Here is a 20,666-nt window from a genome sequence, read left to right on the forward strand (position 1 = left end):
AATTATTAAGTATGTCTCATCACACTACCTAAGTCTTATCCTCTCAAAACCAGGGTTAAGGGTTAAACACACAAACAATCTCCTCAAAAGTCAAATTTTCCAACCAAAGTCAACATTCCTCAAAAGAAAGAGTATTATCAAAAGGGAGTTAAGGGAGGATAAGCAAGGAACAAGGACAAGTTGGGAGGGTACAAGAGTAACTTCCAAGGAAAAAGAAAAGAGGGTTTAGAAGAGGAGATAAGCATCAAGAAGTAAAAGAATGAGGCAAGGTACACAAAGAATGAGAAACATCTTCGAAGAAGTCGAAGCATTCTTCAAAAGTTGAATAAATCTTCAGTTCCGGCGATAGGCACCAAGTCTTGATCTTCACGTAGGTAAGCTCACGGTTATTAATCCACGGGTACGAAAATAAATGACAGTCAACAAACATGTTAGAACCTACCACGAAGCATACACAAAGAGACTACAAACTTAGGTCCTTAATTCTACCCATCTCTCATTCATTATTCGAGGTCAAGTCCAGGTTTAAATTTGGGGTACACGTGTGTGCGTCGGGAGCAACAAAGGCTATGATACCAACTGTGACACCCACGCGACAACGCGGAAAATATAACTTATAAAATTAAGCGGAAATTAGAAAATTTTTGAAACTTTTAAAGTTTAAAGCGCGGGTTCATTAAAACCTAAAAACATAAATAGAGAATGCGGGAATAAAAATTTAAATTATACAAACGTGATAGTCAAGGTGAGGGAAAATATATCCCTCGAATGACAAATGATAAAAGGTGAGTCTAAGCAATCCTACTAAAACGACTACTAGTCCAAGGTGCTCGCTAGCTCACACGTCTAAACCCCACAAATGCATCTTCACGAACCTGTCATTCATGTAAACATGAAAGCCACGATCGGTGGGGAGTAACTCAAGGTTCTCCACCACAAAATGTCAAGACGAAAATAACAAGGCACATAAACAGATAATCAGGTTAAGATAAGATATGAATAAATAGAATTATAGCTAAACATATGATCTTACATATTTAAGAATACAAGTATAAGAAAAAGAATGAGATAGGCTAATAGGCAAGACATAAGCAATGCTAAATAAAAGAGAAGGAATGTAAATGGATTAATATGAAGACCACTTAACCATGAGTACGTAATTCAAGGAGACAATACCAAAATGACCATCCAGAATGCAAACATTTACTACTCTTAGACTATAATTTCCCCGGGTAGGACTACGATAATGATACGGTCCTAGTCTAAATCTGCAGATTCTCGGGTGTACATCCCGATTCGACGTGCGCCAGCACATCACGCACCCAAGACTCGACTACTAATGGAGATCGAGTACCCCAATCGCGTAACAAAGACACGAAAGTGGCGGAAAGACTAAGATAAGACTCACTTGCCAGCACAGCACAAGTGGCCAAAAACCATACTTGCCAGAACAGCACAAGTAGGCCAAACCCATACTTGCCAGAACAGCACAAGTAGGGCGTAAATGTGAATCAAGCATGTAAGATAGTATTATGGCATATCTACAAGAATACGACTCACCAAAATGAAACTAATACATATAATGAGCGAATGATAATCCAAGTAAGACATTTCATGCCAAATCTTATTCATAAACATGAATAAATAACCCATTTCCTCAATATTTGCCACTTGATTAAGAACATAAATAAATAGTCACGGACCATTTATAATGAGCGAAACAAGCATTCAATTATAATGACTCAAATGCAAGTTAAACCATTTACCACTCAGAAGGCATGAATAATTACATTGGACTCGTATTAAAATGGAAACATGTCATTTGAACAAAATGTAAACAAATGGAAATGAACAATTATAGACAAAGGTGCATAGAACAAAGGAGCGAAGGAAGGTCACGGAACATCCCATAACTTGCCTAAACCAATCGAGACCAACCCGTGCAAAACAGGTTGTGGCATCGCAACCGACCATCACAGATGACCGAGACATTTGACTTTGGGTTCTCACAAAGTAGCCCAAACAATCGAGAGACACCAGTTTTGGGTTCTCACAAACCCGTCCCAAGCATTCATTTGAGCTATCTAAAGCGACCTATTCGAGTACCATCTAGTGACCCAAAATGAGCCCATTTCTACCACCCTTCCACCATCCCAAAAAATGATGCATTTCTACTCAAAAGAAACATGGTAGACCAACACCTATTCTGCCCACAACCAGCCTGCTATGGCTGACCTAACAGCCTGCAATCAGCCCCCAAAACCCCGACTAAAACATCCCAAAACAGCTTGCACAGTCCATGAACAACAACCTCAACAACCTGCACAAAATGACTCACAACAGTCCTAAAGATGCATACAACCAGTACCCAGAACTCAACATGTATCCGTCTCAATTTTATAGTTCGCATAATCTTACTGACAAATATAATAAATCCATACCTAACTAATCAAATAAAAATCCCATGCATTAAAAGGTACGAACCTTTCCCCTCCAACTAATAGATCTCTTTCACACTAAGTAACCATTTTCACAAAGCTTATAATACGCATGACATACATGCTGCTCCTATCTGAACCACTTATTCATCATCTCTCATTTCATCTCCACAATCAATCTCAAACCCGCAAAACTGACTCAAAACCAGTCCCAATTTCCGTCCTAAAAATGCATACAACCCATCCCCAAGATTCAACATGTATCCGTCTCAATTTTAGCTTTTAATCCGTCCATTTCGACTGCCCATAACACTACACAAACCGGACCAAATATGGTACTCCAAAACAGTCCTTAAATCACCATTTTTATGACTAAAAACAGTCCCGAGAACGCAATACAAAACCATCCATTTTCGACCATTTTTACCACAACAACAACCATCTTATACAAGTAACTAACCATGGATCTAAAGACTCGATTTTTCTTCAAGTAAACGCAATAAGGGAGCAAGATAAACAGCATACAAACATACATATGAAATAAACAATTCACATAAACAAGTAATCTTGACATAATGTCGAGTAACCTATCACCGTTACCTTTTTGCTCTCCTTAAACGTCCAAGGAATCGCCCAAGGATGACCCTAAACACAAAAATGGAACAACTTAGTCCGAAATCCGAATCCTTGTAAGACGACCGTTTTGAAATAGGTGGAAAGTCGGCACTTTTCTTACCTAGATAGAAGGAGGGAGGAAAGGGGAAGAGAATGGTATAAAAATTATCGGATTTGGTCGAAAAATGGGGGAGAAATCGAGGTTTGAAGCTCGCATAGAGATGCCGATTTGGTTCAATTTTTGTTGTTTATGTTTGATTTTTGTTTGTTGCAGACTTGCAGGTGAGCTTTCGAAGAAAATGAGGAGTATACAAGGTGGTGGGGACGAGTATGACTCAAAAATAATAATAATAATAATAATAATAATAATAATAATAATAATAATAATAATAATAATAATAATAATAATAATAATAATAATAATAATAATAATAATATGTAAATGTAAAGTATAAGGCGAGTGTGAGTATGTGTAGTAGGAATCAGATTAGTCCGAAAAAAATTAGCCTCAAAATGAAAATGTGACGGTCTTATGCTAGACGGGAATACGTCTCAAACCTATTATAATTTAAGACGAAACTTACTATTATTAATATTATCAATATTATTCTACTCGACTAACAAAAATGTATTTGTATATAAAGAGGCTTATAAAAGTATAGTTTTTATAAAAATCGTGTTTAGAATAAAATTAATTAAGTTAAATAATTTAAAATATAAATAAAATAATGGAATAGTCAATTTTAACTATAAATGGCAAAAATGGGAAATTCGCGGGTGTTACAAAGATATTGGTGAGTATGTCACTCCTCTTCAAGGGGATCACTCCTCTTCAAGGGGATGACTCAAGTGGAAGTGGCCAACAAGGAGAATCAAGTGGTAGTGGCAAGAAGAAGAAGAAAGGGAGGAAGGGGTTCAATTTTTGGCCCTTTTCTTAGTTGATCAATGAAGAAATCCCCCGAATTCATGCTAGCTTGGGGGGGGGGGGGGGGGGGGGGCTAGCAAGTTGAGTAAGTTTTTAATTGCTTTGCATATTAGTTTAGATCTTGCAACCCATTAGACATAACCTCTAGTCCTTGCTTTGTGCTTTGAGCCATTTTTATGGTTTGATTGGGTGATTTGGATAGTTGGCACATTGAGGACAATGTGATGTTTAGCTTGGGGGGGGGGGGGGGGGGGGATTGCATTTGCATATAGTGTAGTTTGCATGTAGTGTAGAAATTTTGAAAATTTTTGAGAGAAATTTTTGCTTTGTGCTTGCTTGTTGCCTACTTTCCTCTTTGCTTATCCTATTAATAGCTTGTTGCTAATGATTTATTCTTTAATGATGGGATATTAGCTACATGGGGATGTCTTGACATAGTAGGTGGGAGATGGAGAATGAACCGAATATGCTTGATCTTGACTTGTGGCAAGCTACAAAATTGATAAGGTAGAACCTCTTTTAAGGCCATTTCATCTTTATTTGGTCTCACTTAGGTGAGTGTAGGTGTCTCCTTATAATGTGTGTTACATCAAAACGCACAAGTATGGTCTTCATGTCATTTCTTTGTAACACCCCATAATTTCGCACCGTTATTATATTGCGAAAGTAATTTATTAATCAAGTTGAATTTAAAATTTATGTATTTGAAGTAATAATAATTCAATGAAATGTAATTCTATTATATTTTGAAGTAAATTATTTAATTTGATTGTTTCGAAATGTTTAAAAATAGTTTAAACCATGTAAAAACCTTTTATATCGAGATAAGGGCATATCGGGAAAAATGGCGATTCTTTTGAAAATTGGGCAAACGATTTTGGAAATGGGTCATATGAGTACTCAATCTTCTTGTAATCTCGTGTTTAAGAACTTTGGCCTTGTCGGAATTTGCAATTGACAAGCGGTTCTAATTATCGTCGTAACGAGCCAAAACCGACTCATGAAATTACGCCAAATCCCGCTCCTCCTCTCCCTTTCCACGGCACCCTCCCCTTTCCTCCTTTCCATTTCTTCCTAGCACTTCTTTGTTCTTCTTTTGATCCCTTGACCGACATCCATAAAGAAAAAAAAAAGAAAATTATCTTACAATCGTAATTTCATCATAATTTCTTCGTTTCTAGTCCGATTTTCGCAAAATTTATATTTTCGGAATCCTCTCTTCAAGATCTACATCCTAGTATGTTTTAATTTCAGTTTTAATTATGTCGATTTTGGCTGATTTTGGGTATAATTTCGATTTTTGTGCTTATTGTTGTGTTTTTATTGTTTATTTAGGTGAAGATTTAGAGGACGAGTTTGGAGACTCGTATATAGTTGAAGATAGTGGTTAGATGGCATATTAGGGTTTGGTGTTCAAGGTGCTAGTTGCTCATTTTGTTGTTAAAGGTAACATATTTCGAGTTACTCGACGAATTAATGTCACATTCTTTGCTTTTTGTGTGATTTTGTGCATGTTATTTGAGTGGTTTACTTCATATGATAAAATGGGTTAAATTCATGTCTAATTAATGTCTTTTGTATGTTTAAGTTCACATATTAGTATGGGAATGAATTGGGAATGACTAATTGATGCTTCAGACGATGTTAAACTGAACAAAAATGGAGAAATGGAGGGTTTGGGGTGGCGGCCCACTAGGCCCAGCAGGCCCGGCAGGCCAAGGCAGGCCCACGGCTGCCTTGGGGTTGGTCCGGGTCGGCCCGTTGCTTGTTTCGTGGTTTTTCAAGCGTTGTTTGTCATTTCGGGTGCATTAATGTTATAATTAGTATAAGTAACATATGGGTAATCTTTTGAAACGGATTATGTTAGTAGTAAATATAATGTTAATGGTAAAATTATGCTTATTTGGTAGTTGGCACATGTTAGGATAGGTTATAAAATGAAATTGTAATGAATAGGCTCAAAATGAATTTTATAGCGATAATTGTAATGATTGGATGATTATATAAAATCGAGCCTTGGTCCCTTTGGCTGAATCGATGTCAGTCAATTGTGTGATTGGTCAGCCGCGATTTAACCCGTACCTGTCACAGGACTGGGGTTGCGGGTAAAAATTCGGTTGGATGAATTTATTGTGTAAATTGGTAATCGGCCTTATTCTTGTTCTAGGCCATTTAATATGTTTTTATTTCACATATGTTGTTGGTTGATTTGAATGGGTTCTTATATTGTTGAAATGGCCCTAGATTCCCTGAAACCTTTAATATTGTTAATATTGCTGGAAATGGAATTGGTATTGAATACTTCTTGCAGGTTGTTGTGTTTGTCATAGATATGCCTTTATAGTCTTTGACGAGTATATGTTCACTGCTTAATAGCCTTTGTGTTCCTGACTTGGTGGGATTATATCCAAGTTGGGGCATGACCTCGTTACTTATTTTGATAGTAAGTGGTCAGCTTAAGTACTAGCCAACCCTTTGGTGGACTCCTTAGGGTACTCACTTTGTTTTAGAAAAATTGTGAGTCTTGGGTGCGGTGGTATGTATCCGCATGTCTAGGTCTGCGCAGATTTTAGGCTAGGGTTGTGTTGTGTCTTGGCCATGTTTTGATAGAACTTCTGAGCCATGATACCGGTTCGATTACCTTCCCTACCTCGTGGTATAGACTCGAGTTACAGAGTGACTATTGACCATACTAAGAACTTATGCCTGTCTTAGATATATTGTCCTTTCTTGTATGGTGATTTTATGAATTGTAATAGGTGAGATGCAAGCCGGTTACAATTGATAAAGTTTGGATTACTGCTTGTTATATGTTTCACATGATAGTTTAATTTGGTCAGTTTAGTATTCATATGTTAGAATACTTGATAATTAGATTATTTGTGATGTTGTTTACATGTTATATTACATGTTACATTAAACATGACATTTCGTGGCTGGGAGGACTCGAAGTTACTCCCCACTGAATTGTGGCTTTCGTGTTTGTATAAAATGCGATTGACAGGTTGATGATGATTAGATGGGGTCACAGACGAGCTAGTGAGCAAAAGAACCTTGGACTTAGTTTGGTTATGTTGTAGTAAACCTTTAAACTTATGGTTGTGTATATATTTTGAAGGGACATATGTCTCCCTCTTTTACTTTGGTTTGTATCACTTTATCCTCGCGACTTTAGCTATGTTATGTAAATTAGTTTGTTAGATTTGCAGGTTTTGGCACTCTTCATTTGGAAGTGTTTGTGAATGGTTTAGAAAAGTTTTTAAAATTACAGGTTTTTATCTAGTCGAACCAATTACAAACATATCCTGTCAGTTTTTCTATAGAATTTACGTGTTTATTTAACGCTAAGTTTGAGGGTGTCACAGTTGGTATCAGACCTTGTTGCTCCCGACGCACGTTTGTGCACCCCAATATAAATCACTTGACCTTTAAATAATAAACTTGAGAGATGGGTAGGATGGGTAGATTTAGGATTTTATGTGCTAGTCTGTTTGTGATTGCTATTTGTTAGGTTTTAACCAATGTTCTCTTTTGCAAGATGGCTCTCCAAGAAATGTAGATAATGCAATCTTACAAGCTAGGTTTGTTGATTGTTAGTTATTAATTTTGGTGCTGTTAAAGATTGGTTATGCCAAATGAAGAATGCTTCCACTTTCTCGATATTTCTTTCCGTATTCAGTGTATCTTACCTTAATCTTTCAAACTCGTTGTTTATTCGTCTTTCAAATTCCTCTTCTCTCGCCTTGGTAACTACTCTTCAATTCTTTCTCCCGATTCCTCCTTGGTTCGTTTTCTTCTTATAATAAGAGTCCTTGTGGACACCTTCCTTTTATTCCGTGGGATAGTCCCCTTGTTCCAGAGAACCCGGTTTTGAGGATATGTATCATTGGAGGGCGTGAACGAGTTGAGAAATTGATTGTTTAAGGTTTGAGTTGTATAGGAGAATATAACTTGGGATCCTTTGGTTAGTCTTGTTAGTTGTGCTTGATATGAGAGTCTAGTGGGTTGAGAAACACCTTGGGATTTATGTCTATTGAGAGCTTGTTCGTTATAGATGATTGAGCATGGGTACTACCTTAGCACATAAGATGGAATGAACCTAAGCTACTTCATTTGAGAGTCTCGATGTTTCTTGTGGAGAATTAAAGGAATGATAGTTAGCCCTAATCCTTGTAGGCCTTGAAAGGAATACAATATGACGTTGACGTTGCTTAATGGATTGGTATCGTACTTTGGAATTAGTTAGTTTGTTAAACCTTTCGAGTTGACCAAATCTAGTATAGAGTAGCCTTGTTGACCTTTTGAAATTTGAGAACACGTGGTTGACCTTATTAATCATATCTGAATTTGGGAATTTTGGTGGAATGTTGTTCGATGTAGTTCGTTAGTTCAAAGATGTGATTCTAATTTATGGTATCGGAGACTAGAAGTATTAAGTGGTGAGATGATGGAGTAAACCAGCTATGGTATTTGGGGATGACATAGTAAGTGAAGTTCAATGACGAGTATTGTAAAGGAGATACTTTGGGACATGGATGGTAACAAATGAATTTGTATGGTGAATTGATTTTGGCTCTTAGAACCAATTGAGTTGAGGAATACCTACCATTGTGGAGTCCTTGTTAGTCCTATGATTTGGTAGACTTTTGGGGCTTTGTTGAGCACCTTAGTGATGTAACCTTATCATATTGATCATAAGCTTTGATGAGTGTTTGGTAAGCGGTAACCCTTTCTTTATGCCGCTTCTGTTCTCCTTTTCTTCTCTTTAACGTTCGTTGAACCCTGTTCTTATGCCAAAGTTTACGTATCTTCTTCTTGCCCGAGATATCTTCTTAACCCGAATACCTCTTATTTTTGTCAACTGTTATCTTTACGGTCCGACTCCTTATTTCCTAACATGTCATTTGTTCCTTGCTTATCCTTCCTTAACGCCTTTTTATAATACTATCTCTTTTGAGAAATGTTGGCCTTGGTTGGACATCATGACCTTTGAAGGGATTGTTGTGTTTGACCCTTTCATGGTTTTGAGAGGATTTGATATTGGAGAGACTTAGGTAGTGTGATGAGACATACTTGATGGTTCTTATACCTATAGATCCTTGATAAAGTGAGTACGTTGGATTGGTGGATTTTGTGTGCCAAATGTGAGTTGCATTGGTTACTAAGGTTATGGAACATGGCATTGTTGTTTATGTTTGGGTACTAGTGCCTAGTACTTGACTTAAAATGGATGAAACTGAATGGTGGATTTGAGGATATAGGATTGACTAAGTAGACGAGTTTTTGATTGGCTTCCATAATCACTTTGGATATGAGGGTTTGATAATGTATATGTTACCGTGTGAGAAATGTTAAATGTGGGATTATTAGTTGGTTTTAGTGAGTGATATTGATTACTACTTGAGCTATGGTATGAGAGTGAGAGTAAGCTACATTATTGGGAAGTTTTAGCACTTGTTTTAATAACTGAAGGGTAAAGGTATGGTTGACACCCATTGTTAGGTTAAAGAACATAGTTTCAATTTATGGTTTTAGGAACTCTGAGGTGATAAAGTGTTGTTACAATTAAGACTTTGTTTCTTGGGAATTTGATGGTAAGTAAGTTTTAGGATGTCAAATTCGAAAGAATACTCCTTGGGATGTTGATGACCATAATGGATTGGTGATGTGATTTGGTATTAGTTGGCTCTTGAGAGTTCTTGAGTTGAGAGAGACTTAGTGTAGAGAAGAATTTGTTAACCCTATAGACTTATAGACCTTGAGGTCGCATTGAGTACTTGAGATGATGGGATGATGTTGTAGCTGAGTGTAGATCCGCTTTTGGAAATCCTTAATAAGTAAAAGGATAGAGAAATTTGAGATCCTATTGATTTTTCAGATTTTGGGTTGGTATGTTGCTACCTTGTTTTGAAATGAGAATCTTGTGGTATATTTGAGGAACTTTCTCTTGGAGTTTATAGCTTGGTATTGGGATTCTTGATTAAAGGTTTATTTGTTTTGAGGAAACCATAGTTGACACTAGTTGGATACGAATATAGCTTTGTTGGAAGCCTTGACCTTAGACTTGTGAAAGTTGTTTCTGGATGTTTGAGGATTTGGAGCGATGAGATCACACTTATAGTGGAGTACCTTATTTCAGGGAACAGATTAGGATGAGGTAACATAAGCAATTGAGGAAACCCTTGGGAGTGATGTGGTTATGAGTTTTGTTGTTAGGAAGTTTTTGGAACCGTTTTGAGTGTTGTTGTTGTGATAAAAGTGTCTGGCGTTTCCTTGTTGACTAATTTCCCTTCTTCCTTGATCATGAGCGTTATCGTTCATACCTCTCTTCCTTACTTCATTATACTCCTCTCATAAGTTTGATGTTGGTAACCTATGAAACTCCATCTTTGACACCCTTTTAGGTTCGACTTCAATTCTTACCCCATGAAATTCATACAGCCCTTTTGATTAGTTAAGCTTGAATCCTCTTAGCATACTTGCTCCTATGATGTCTAAGTTACTTTTCACTTCGAGGAATTTCTAAATATTTCAAGCTACCAGTTTCGATTCATTCTTGAAAGTTTATGTCACTTCTGCAAACCTAACCTATTTTTGAAGACTTGAAAATGAAAATTTGATTTAGTTCCCTATTCCTTTCTTGAATATAAACTCGTTTATCGTAATTTTAATTTCTAGACCCGAGTTTTCGTTAAGATTTGTCCAATTTCTGTTAATTTTGATCCATTTATGACTTCTTTGTCAAGGTTTAATGTTACATTTTAGGGATTTGACTCCAATTGGGTTTAAAAGTGAAACCTTCATTTCTATTTTGGCTTTTTGCAAAAGAAAATTTGAGTAGACTACCTTTCTCTTACTTTGATTTTAACGTTGATCGAATGTTAGAACTAGTTATTGGAGATATTTGATAACTTGTTCTACGCTTATCGGCGAATAGTTTTTGTTTAAAATTTGTCTCTGATTTGGAAAAATAGCGTTCTTGTGTGCACGACAAGACCAATTCCATTCCATGAATGAGACTTACATTCTTGAAAACTCTTCATTAATGTTTTGAAGGTATTTTGGTTTTTGAATTTTACAAATGATTTGCCTTTTTACCTTATCTTTGATATGAAATGTGGATTGTTCTTGCTTGATCAACAAGAGTATCACCGTTTCATTGAAAAGATACCTATATTTTCTTATGATGATATTATTAAGATGTTGTTTACTATAATTTCTCCTTCTAAGTTTCGAGGACGAAACTTTTTAAAAGGAGGGGTGATTGTAACACCCCGTAATTTCGCACCGTTATTATATTGCGAAAGTAATTTATTAATCAAGTTGAATTTAAAATTTATGTATTTGAAGTAATAATAATTCAATGAAATGTAATTCTATTATATTTTGAAGTAAATTATTTAATTTGATAGTTTCGAAATGTTTAAAAATAGTTTAAACCATGTAAAAACCTTTTATATCGAGATAAGGGCATATCGGGAAAAATGGCGATTCTTTTGAAAATTGGGCAAACGATTTTGGAAATGGGTCATATGAGTACTCAATCTTCTTGTAATCTCGTGTTTAAGAACTTTGGCCTTGTCGGAATTTGCAATTGACAAGCGGTTCTAATTATCGTCGTAACGAGCCAAAACCGACTCATGAAATTACGCCAAATCCCGCTCCTCCTCTCCCTTTCCACGGCACCCTCCCCTTTCCTCCTTTCCATTTCTTCCTAGCACTTCTTTGTTCTTCTTTTGATCCCTTGACCGACATCCATAAAGAAAAAAAAAAGAAAATTATCTTACAATCGTAATTTCATCATAATTTCTTCGTTTCTAGTCCGATTTTCGCAAAATTTATATTTTCGGAATCCTCTCTTCAAGATCTACATCCTAGTATGTTTTAATTTCAGTTTTAATTATGTCTATTTTGGCTGATTTTGGGTATAATTTCGATTTTTGTGCTTATTGTTGTGTTTTTATTGTTTATTTAGGTGAAGATTTAGAGGACGAGTTTGGAGACTCGTATATAGTTGAAGATAGTGGTTAGATGGCATATTAGGGTTTGGTGTTCAAGGTGCTAGTTGCTCATTTTGTTGTTAAAGGTAACATATTTCGAGTTACTCGACGAATTAATGTCACATTCTTTGCTTTTTGTGTGATTTTGTGCATGTTATTTGAGTGGTTTACTTCATATGATAAAATGGGTTAAATTCATGTCTAATTCATGTCTTTTGTATGTTTAAGTTCACATATTAGTATGGGAATGAATTGGGAATGACTAATTGATGCTTCAGACGATGTTAAACTGAACAAAAATGGAGAAATGGAGGGTTTGGGGTGGCGGCCCACTAGGCCAAAGAGGCCAGCGGCAGACCAGGCAGGCCCACGGCTGCCTTGGGGTTGGCCCGGGTCGGCCCGTTGCTTGTTTCGTGGTTTTTCAAGCGTTGTTTGTCATTTCGGGTGCATTAATGTTATAATTAGTGTAAGTAACATATGGGTAATCTTTTGAAACGGATTATGTTAGTAGTAAATATAATGTTAATGGTAAAATTATGCTTATTTGGTAGTTGGCACATGTTAGGATAGGTTATAAAATGAAATTGTAATGAATAGGCTCAAAATGAATTTTATAGCGATAATTGTAATGATTGGATGATTATGCCGAAAACTGAGCCTTGGTCCCTTTGGCTGAATCGATGTCAGTCAATTGTGTGATTGGCCAGCCGCGATTTAACCCGTACCTGTCGCAGGACTGGGGTTGCGGGTAAAAATTCGGTTGGATGAATTTATTGTGTAAATTGGTAATCGGCCTTATTCTTGTTCTAGGCCATTTAATATGTTTTTATTTCACATATGTTGTTGGTTGATTTGAATGGGTTCTTATATTGTTGAAACGGCCCTAGATTCCCTGAAACCTTTAATATTGTTAATATTGCTGGAAATGGAATTGGTATTGAATACTTCTTGCAGGTTGTTGTGTTTGTCATAGATAGGCCTTTATAGTCTTTGACGAGTATATGTTCACTGCTTAATAGCCTTTGTGTTCCTGACTTGGTGGGATTATATCCAAGTTGGGGCATGACCTCGTTACTTATTTTGATAGTAAGTGGTCAGCTTAAGTACAAGCCAACCCTTTGGTGGACTCCTTAGGGTACTCACTTTGTTTTAGAAAAATTGTGAGTCTTGGGTGCGGTGGTGTGTATCCGCATGTCTAGGTCTGCGCAGATTTTAGGCTAGGGTTGTGTTGTGTCTTGGCCATGTTTTGATAGAACCTCTGAGCCATGATACCGGTTCGATTACCTTCCCTACCTCGTGGTATAGACTCGAGTTATAGAGTGACTATTGACCGTACTAAGAACTTATGCCTGTCTTATATATATTGTCCTTTCTTGTATGGTGATTTTATGAATTGTAATAGGTGAGATGCAAGCCGGTTACAATTGATAAAGTTTGGATTACTGCTTGTTATATGTTTCACATGATAGTTTAATTTGGTCAGTTTAGTATTCATATGTTAGAATACTTGATAATTAGATTATTTGTGATGTTGTTTACATGTTACATTACATGTTACATTAAACATGACATTTCGTGGCTGGGAGGACTCGAAGTTACTCCCCACTGAATTGTGGCTTTCGTGTTTGTATAAAATGCGATTGTGGGTTGATGATGATTAGATGGGGTCACGAGACGAGCTAGTGAGCAAAAGAACCTTGGACTTAGTTTGGTTATGTTGTAGTAAACCTTTAAACTTATGGTTGTGTATATATTTTGAAGGGACATATGTCTCCCTCTTTTACTTTGGTTTGTATCACTTTATCCTCGCGACTTTAGCTATGTTATGTAAATTAGTTTGTTAGATTTGCAGGTTTTGGCACTCTTCATTTGGAAGTGTTTGTGAATGGTTTAGAAAAGTTTTTAAAATTACAGGTTTTTATCTAGTCGAACCAATTACAAACATATCCTGTTAGTTTTTCTATAGAATTTTCGTGTTTATTTAACGCTAAGTTTGAGGGTGTCACATTCTTGGTAAGCATGCATTCATTTGTTTTAGCATTTTGGAGCCATTCACATGATATTTTAGCCTTTTTGACCCCTTCACAAAATTTATCCTTAGCTACATAATTGAAATTGCCTACCCTTGTTGAGCTAGTAGCTTAGTTGGATAGTGTTTGGGTGCTCATTGGGATATATTTGGTTGTTTGAAGTCATGTGAGCTTGGTCTTAATGTTCAAAAAAAAAGAAAAAAAAAAAAAATGGAAAAATTGAAAAATTGAAAAATTGGAAATGAAAGAAAATGAAAAAATGAAGAAAGAAAAAACAAATGAATGAGAAAAAGCATGAAAAAAAAAAGAAGTATGCATTGAAAAAGAAAAGAAAAGAAAGAGAAGAAGAAGAAAAGATATGAGAAATTCTCAAGCATTATTCATTATATTTTGGAGAAATTTCTTATGGTTTGAATTGAAAAAAATTGGGTTAGAATTGGGATTGAGCATCCTTGCATTTTGGTAGTTGCTAGCTTGACTTAGCTCCACATTACCATAACTCTTTTGTTCCCCCTTCTTACCCATGTTTATTTGCCTTCTTCCTACCCATTTGGCTTCTTATTCATGCTTACATTTGATTGTCTTTGCTTGCTAGTTTGACATGTTTACCATATTAGATTGCGGGCACATCGTTATAAGTTGAGGATAGTTGAGTGTTCATTCACAAAAATTGTCCTTTCACATATAAAATAGTTTGAGTGTCCCGTGAGAGTCCATAAGTCAAAAGATCATGCAAGAGCTTAAAGGTTCATTCAAAGTTTTCTATGCTACGCCATCATGTAAATCTCATCCATGTCTTGCTTTATTCCTTGCCCATGTTGTTTCGGGTTTTTAAATCATTATGCTTAGCTTGTTTGGATATTGCAATAGATGGGATTTGGTCTCTTGCTTGAGGACAAGCAAGGATTTAGCTTGGGGGAGTTTGATAAGTGCATATTTTATACATTTTAACCCCCTATATTAGCTTGATTTTACATGTCTTTAGCACTTATCTTGAGTGTTTTATAGCTAATATTTGCATTTCTAGTTGTTTTGGATACTTTAACATATTTTGTAGGGAATAAGCTTTTTGGAGCTAAAATAACTGCAAAGTACTAGAAATTGCAAGCTAAGAGGAAAGAAGACCAAATGGACTAAGGATTGGATGTTGCATGGATTTTTGCATGAGAATTTGTTGGATCAATTAGCAAAATACAAATGAGATCAAACATCCAAGTCAAGCCCAAATTGCAAGTCAAAAGTCAAGGGGAAAGCATGGGATTCCAAAAGATCTTAAGATGCCAAATGCAAGCATTAACCGGGTGATTAATCGCACATTTAATCACCCACATAGGATTCTCCAAGGAATTAAGAGAGGATTTAAGGCAAAATACCGAGGAACACACGGCCCCGATCGGGGCCGCCCAACCCCGATCGGGGTTGCATGCTCGTTGGTTCTTACGTTTTTCCCCTCCTCTCCTATAAATAGGAGAGGCATTCCTAGGTTTTGGGCATCCCATTTTTACGTCCAAGTTTACTACATTAAGCCTCAAGCATTATAAGTTTTCTCTCATTAGTTTTCATTTTAAGTTTAAGTTGTTTAAGCATTCCTTAGTTAATCTTTCAACACTTTGTATTTCAAGAGATTCTCAAGCATTTGTTATTCAATCTTTTGGTTATTAGTTGGTTGTTCTTACATACAAGTCCTCCTTTATAAGGTATTTCTTATTAGAAGTTTACAATTTACATCATTACTTTAGTTATCACATAGTTATCATAGTCAAATATTTCATATTTATTTAGTTTTCCTCTTTTCATATGTTATATCACCTAATTAGTATAATTCATATAAGCATGTTCAACATTTCTTACAAATTAGTTTACATTTTACATCTTAGTATGAGTAGCTAAATTCTCTAGTCTAAAGGCTAGGGGAGCCATGCAAAATCAAACATATAATATGATTAAATAAAGTTCATAATAATATTGATCAATTGTTTCCATCACATGCTTGTTTTGTTACGCTTAATCTTTGATTATCGGCCGTAGTCGTAGATTATATTTGTTCATTCGTTCTAAAGTCGAGAGACACGGAATTGAATTAGACTAAGCATGTGTGGTAGGACGACCTAGTAATGGACGAGAGTTTTTCTAGGACCCGGTCTATGGTTGATACTAATGCCGTAAGGTGGGTATCTTTAAGCCTAAGCAATTGACAACATTATTAGTATCAAGTTTATCATGTTCATATGTTTACCTTTGCATGAGTGACCCGAACCCTTTAGACTATCTTTTATCATATTATTTACATTGCAATTTTTCATTAATCATCAAACCAAACAAACCAAACCTAAATCGTAATCGACCTTGATAAAAATCTACCCATAGCAATTCACTACGTAATTCCCGTTTCCTTGTGTTCGACCCCTTTTACTACATTAAATTGTGTCTAGGGAAATTATCTTTGCATAGGTACGCGATAAAGCCTATCAACCACATCCTTAGCACAATCATCCCAACATACCGGACTCCTACACTTCCTGCCATATAAAGCCTCAAAAGGTGTTATCCCAATACTAGTGTGTGATAGCTGTTGTTGTAGGAAAACTCTATCAATCTAGCCTATCCTCCCAACTCCCGCCAAACTCCATGGAACAAGCTCTTAACATGTCCTCTAAAGTCTTGATAGTCCTTTCGGTCTGACCATCTGTCATAGGATAAAATGTTGTACTCATCTTTAAGGTGGTTCCCATCAAGTCCTGCAACTCTTGCCAAAACCGTGATATGAACCTCGCATCTCGATCTGACACTATATCCATTGGTACCCCATGTAACCGAACCACATGCTTCCTGTATCCTAAATCTAACTGCATCTTAGTCCAAGTATCTTTCATCGGGATAAAGTGAGCTGACTTTGTTAAACGGTCGATGATAACCCAAATCATATTGTTACCTTGCTGAGTCCTTGGTAGCCCCACGATGAAATCCATAGTGATCGACTCCCATTTCCACTCCGGTGCCTCAAGTGACTGAATCTTACCCTGTGGTCTCCGTTGTTCGCCCTTTACTCTCTGACAGGTTAAACATCTAGCCACAAACTCAGCCACCTCCTTCTTCATACTAGGCCACCAAAACATCTTGTTTATGTCCTTGTAGAGCTTGTCACCACTTGGATGTACTGAATAAGGAGTGCAATGAGCCTCCGTCATGATCAACTTTTTCAAGTCGACATCACTGGGTACACACCATCTCCCATCAATGAACACTCTCATCATTGTGGATAGAAAACCTCGAAACTATGCCACTCTATACCCTTAACTTCCACTCTTGAATCTTGGGATCAAGTTCTTGTTCCTTCTTTATGTCATCATACAAATCAGGCTCGATAGTCAAGTCACCGATTGCATCACCCTTTCGAATCATATGGATCCCCATCTTACACTTCTCATCCCTCAGTTTCATCAAAGACATAGCAGTGCACAATGAATGTACACTCTTCCTACTCAAGGCATCTGCCACCACATTAGCTTTCCCCTCATGATAGATGATTTCCATGTCATACTCCCCAATTAACTCCATCCATCTCCTTTGTCGCATGTTCAGCTCTTTCTGTGTATAGATATACTTCAAGCTCTTATGATCCGAAAACACCTTAAAGGTCGCCCCATAGAGATAGTGCCTCCAAACCTTTAGAGTAAAAACCACTGCACCCAGTTCCAAATTGTGAGTTGGATATTTCTCTTCATACGGTTTCAGCTGCCTCGACGCATAAGCAATAACCTTCCCATTCTGCATCAACACACAACCCAACCCATTCTTTGAAGCATCAGTATAAACCTCAAAGTTCTCACTTCCCTCGGGTAGAGCTAGAACGGGAGCTGTGGTCAAACGCTCCTTTAATATTTGGAACACTGTTTCACAACTCTCATCCCAATGAAATATGGTCTCTTTCCTCATCAAAACTGTCATAGGTCTAGCGATCTTAGAAACGTCTTTCACGAACCTCCTGTAGTACCCAGCTAAATCCAAGAAACTTTGGATCTCAGCAACACTCTTTGGTTCTTTCCAGTTTATCACTGCCTCAATCTTACTAGGATCCACCGACACACCCTCTTTCGATATAACATGGCCCAGAAAAGCCAGTTTCTCCAACTAGAACTCACGCTTAGATAACTTAGCATACAACTGATTATCTCGCAAGGTCTGTAGTACTAACCTTAGGAACGTCCTCATCTTAAAGTAGACTAAGATGTCATCAATAAAAACCACCACAAACCTATCCAAAAACGAAATGAAGATCTGGTTCATAAGATCCATGAACACTGCTGGTGCATTAGTTAACCCAAAAGGTATCACCACATACTCATAGTGACCATACTGCGACCGAAAAGCTGTCTTTCGAATGTCCTCATCTGTGATCCTCAAATGGTGATAACCCGACCTCAAATCGATCTTTTAAAACACTCCTGCACCACTCAACTGGTCGAAAAGATCGTCAACCCTTGGCAAAGGATACGTATTCTTCACGGTGACATGGTTCAATTTTCTATAGTCGATGCATAGCCTCATACTCCCATCATTCTTTTTCACAAACAAAACTGGTGCACCCCAAGGTGATACACTAGGCCGAATGTACCCCTTGTCTAACAACTCATCCAGCTGCTTCTTCAACTCTTCCAACTCGTTAGGCCACATCCGGTACGGTCCTTTAGATATAGGTCCCGTCCCCGGTTTGAGTTCAACACTGAAGTCGATGTCCCTCTTAGGAGGTAACCCCGATATCTCATCTGGGAAAACGTCACCAAACTCCCCAACCATTTGTATGTCAGACGTTGATGGCTCCTCTGCCCGCATATCCCTCACATGACAAAGGATTAAAGGGCATTTATTTCTCAAACATGACTTTAAAGTCATTACCGTGATCAACTTCATCTTAGGTTTTACTATGAACCCGCAATATGACACCTTGACTCCCTTACACCCCTTTAAAGACACCATCTTTTGCCGACAAACTATTTTAGTCTCATACTTTCCCAACTAGTCCATCCCGATGATAACCTCAAACCCATACATAGGAAACTCTAACAGATTGACCGGTAAGTCTACTTCCCCCACCATCATAGACACCCCTCTATACAACAAAGAAAATGACATAGACTCTCCCGAAGGTATAAAAAAATTATCTTTTATCAACTCATATTCTCCCAAACCCATAGCTAAGGCATGACTCCTATACACGAAAGAGTGGGTTGCCCCCGAATCAAACAGAACAAAAGATAGGGTGTTATTAACAAGAAAAGTACCGGTAACAACATAAGCATCATTCTCCGCTTCCTGCTTGCCCATTATTAAAATTTTCCCACTGCTCTTCTGGCCTCCACCCTGAATCGTGGTAGTCGAAGTATTCGGCTTGGCTGCCGAGTTTTGCGTTACATGGTTGTTCGGACGCTGGTAGGACCCTCCATTATTACGGTTGTAGCCGCCATTGTTGTTGTTTTGTCCTCAACGATTACCCCACGACCCAGCTGGCCTATTACTGGCAAAGCTCTGGCTTGGAGCATGCGAAAGGTTTCCTTGGTATGTCCCTGGAAAACCCCCTCCTCCTCTACCAGCACTTGTACACTCATACCTCTTATGACCCGATCCACCGCAGTTCAAACATGCAAGATTGGAATTATCACTAGTACCCTTCTTGTGACTCGACTGGTTGCCGCCCTCACTCTCAGCCTTTCTTTTCTCTACATTCCTTTCCTTGGCCTCCTTGGCCAAATCCACTAGCCTCTTAGCGTGACCCGCCCTTACATAAACCTCTTTCAGATCTGTGAGTACCCCAGCTGGTAGTCTATCCGTGATCATTGGTGCCAATCCCTTCTCAAAACGAAGAGCCGAAATTCGTTGACTCAGTTGCATATCCTCCATGTATCTTGACAGCTCTATAAACTGGTGATAGTACTCTATGACGTTCATGTTAACAGCCATGGAGAAGGAATCGAACTCGGCTCTCAACTTATGGCGAATGTGCTCCGGCACAAAGTGCTCTCTCATAGCACTCTTGAAACCTACCCATGGGATAGAAGGTTGACCCCGGTTCCTGTAGTATGCCTGAACCTCTTCCCTCATGTTCTGCCACCATACCCCAGCCTCATCCCTTAGGTAGAACACAGCCTGATCCACTATCATATCCTCCGGACACTTCACTGCCTCTAGCAAACTCTCTATTTCACGGTGCCAATTGTAAGCAACTTTGGCTCATCAGTGCCCTCATAGCTAGTGGGGTGGAAGCGAGAAATGGTATTTCTCAGCTGGGATGCATCCACCGGTTTCTCCTCTTCGTTACCCACATTCTTAAGTGCCTCAATGAGCGCATCTTGCTGCTCAATCATTCTGGCAATCTCCTCAAGACTCGCCCCCAGTAGCTTGGATCATTGGATGTATACATATGATCTCTTTAGTGGCATTTTGAGCTGATATAACCAAGGTAAACGTAAGCACATAGCCTACGGCTTAAAAAAACCAATCACCCGCCAAAGAAGCACTCGGCCGAGTACCAGGAAGTACTCGGTCGTGTAAGGACTACTCGATCGAGTACTGAGACTACTCGGTCGAGTATCCTACTCCAGTAGCTGACCTCCAAATCACATAAAACATACTCGGTCGAGTACACGTGGTACTCGGTCGA

General features: G+C 37.8%; 1 protein-coding gene and 1 long non-coding RNA gene across 2 annotated transcripts; one reads left to right on the forward strand and one right to left on the reverse strand.

Annotated features, from left to right (window-relative positions):
- The first annotated feature begins 5,103 nt into the window (after positions 1–5,103).
- Positions 5,104–7,051, forward strand: LOC141646056 (uncharacterized). Its single transcript, XR_012545308.1, has 3 exons — positions 5,104–5,215; positions 5,314–5,424; positions 6,983–7,051. It is a non-coding gene; the product is annotated as an uncharacterized LOC141646056 (long non-coding RNA).
- A 12,438-nt stretch (positions 7,052–19,489) lies between these two features.
- Positions 19,490–20,370, reverse strand: LOC141648988 (uncharacterized). Its single transcript, XM_074457693.1, has 2 exons — positions 20,325–20,370; positions 19,490–20,202 (listed from the first exon to the last, which is right to left on the reverse strand). The coding sequence occupies exons 1-2, from the start codon at positions 20,368–20,370 to the stop codon at positions 19,490–19,492; spliced, it is 759 nt and encodes a 252-aa protein (XP_074313794.1).
- Positions 20,371–20,666: the final 296 nt, after the last annotated feature.

This window comes from Silene latifolia, chromosome 3, assembly GCF_048544455.1.
Source record: "Silene latifolia isolate original U9 population chromosome 3, ASM4854445v1, whole genome shotgun sequence".
NCBI lineage: Eukaryota > Viridiplantae > Streptophyta > Magnoliopsida > Caryophyllales > Caryophyllaceae > Silene > Silene latifolia.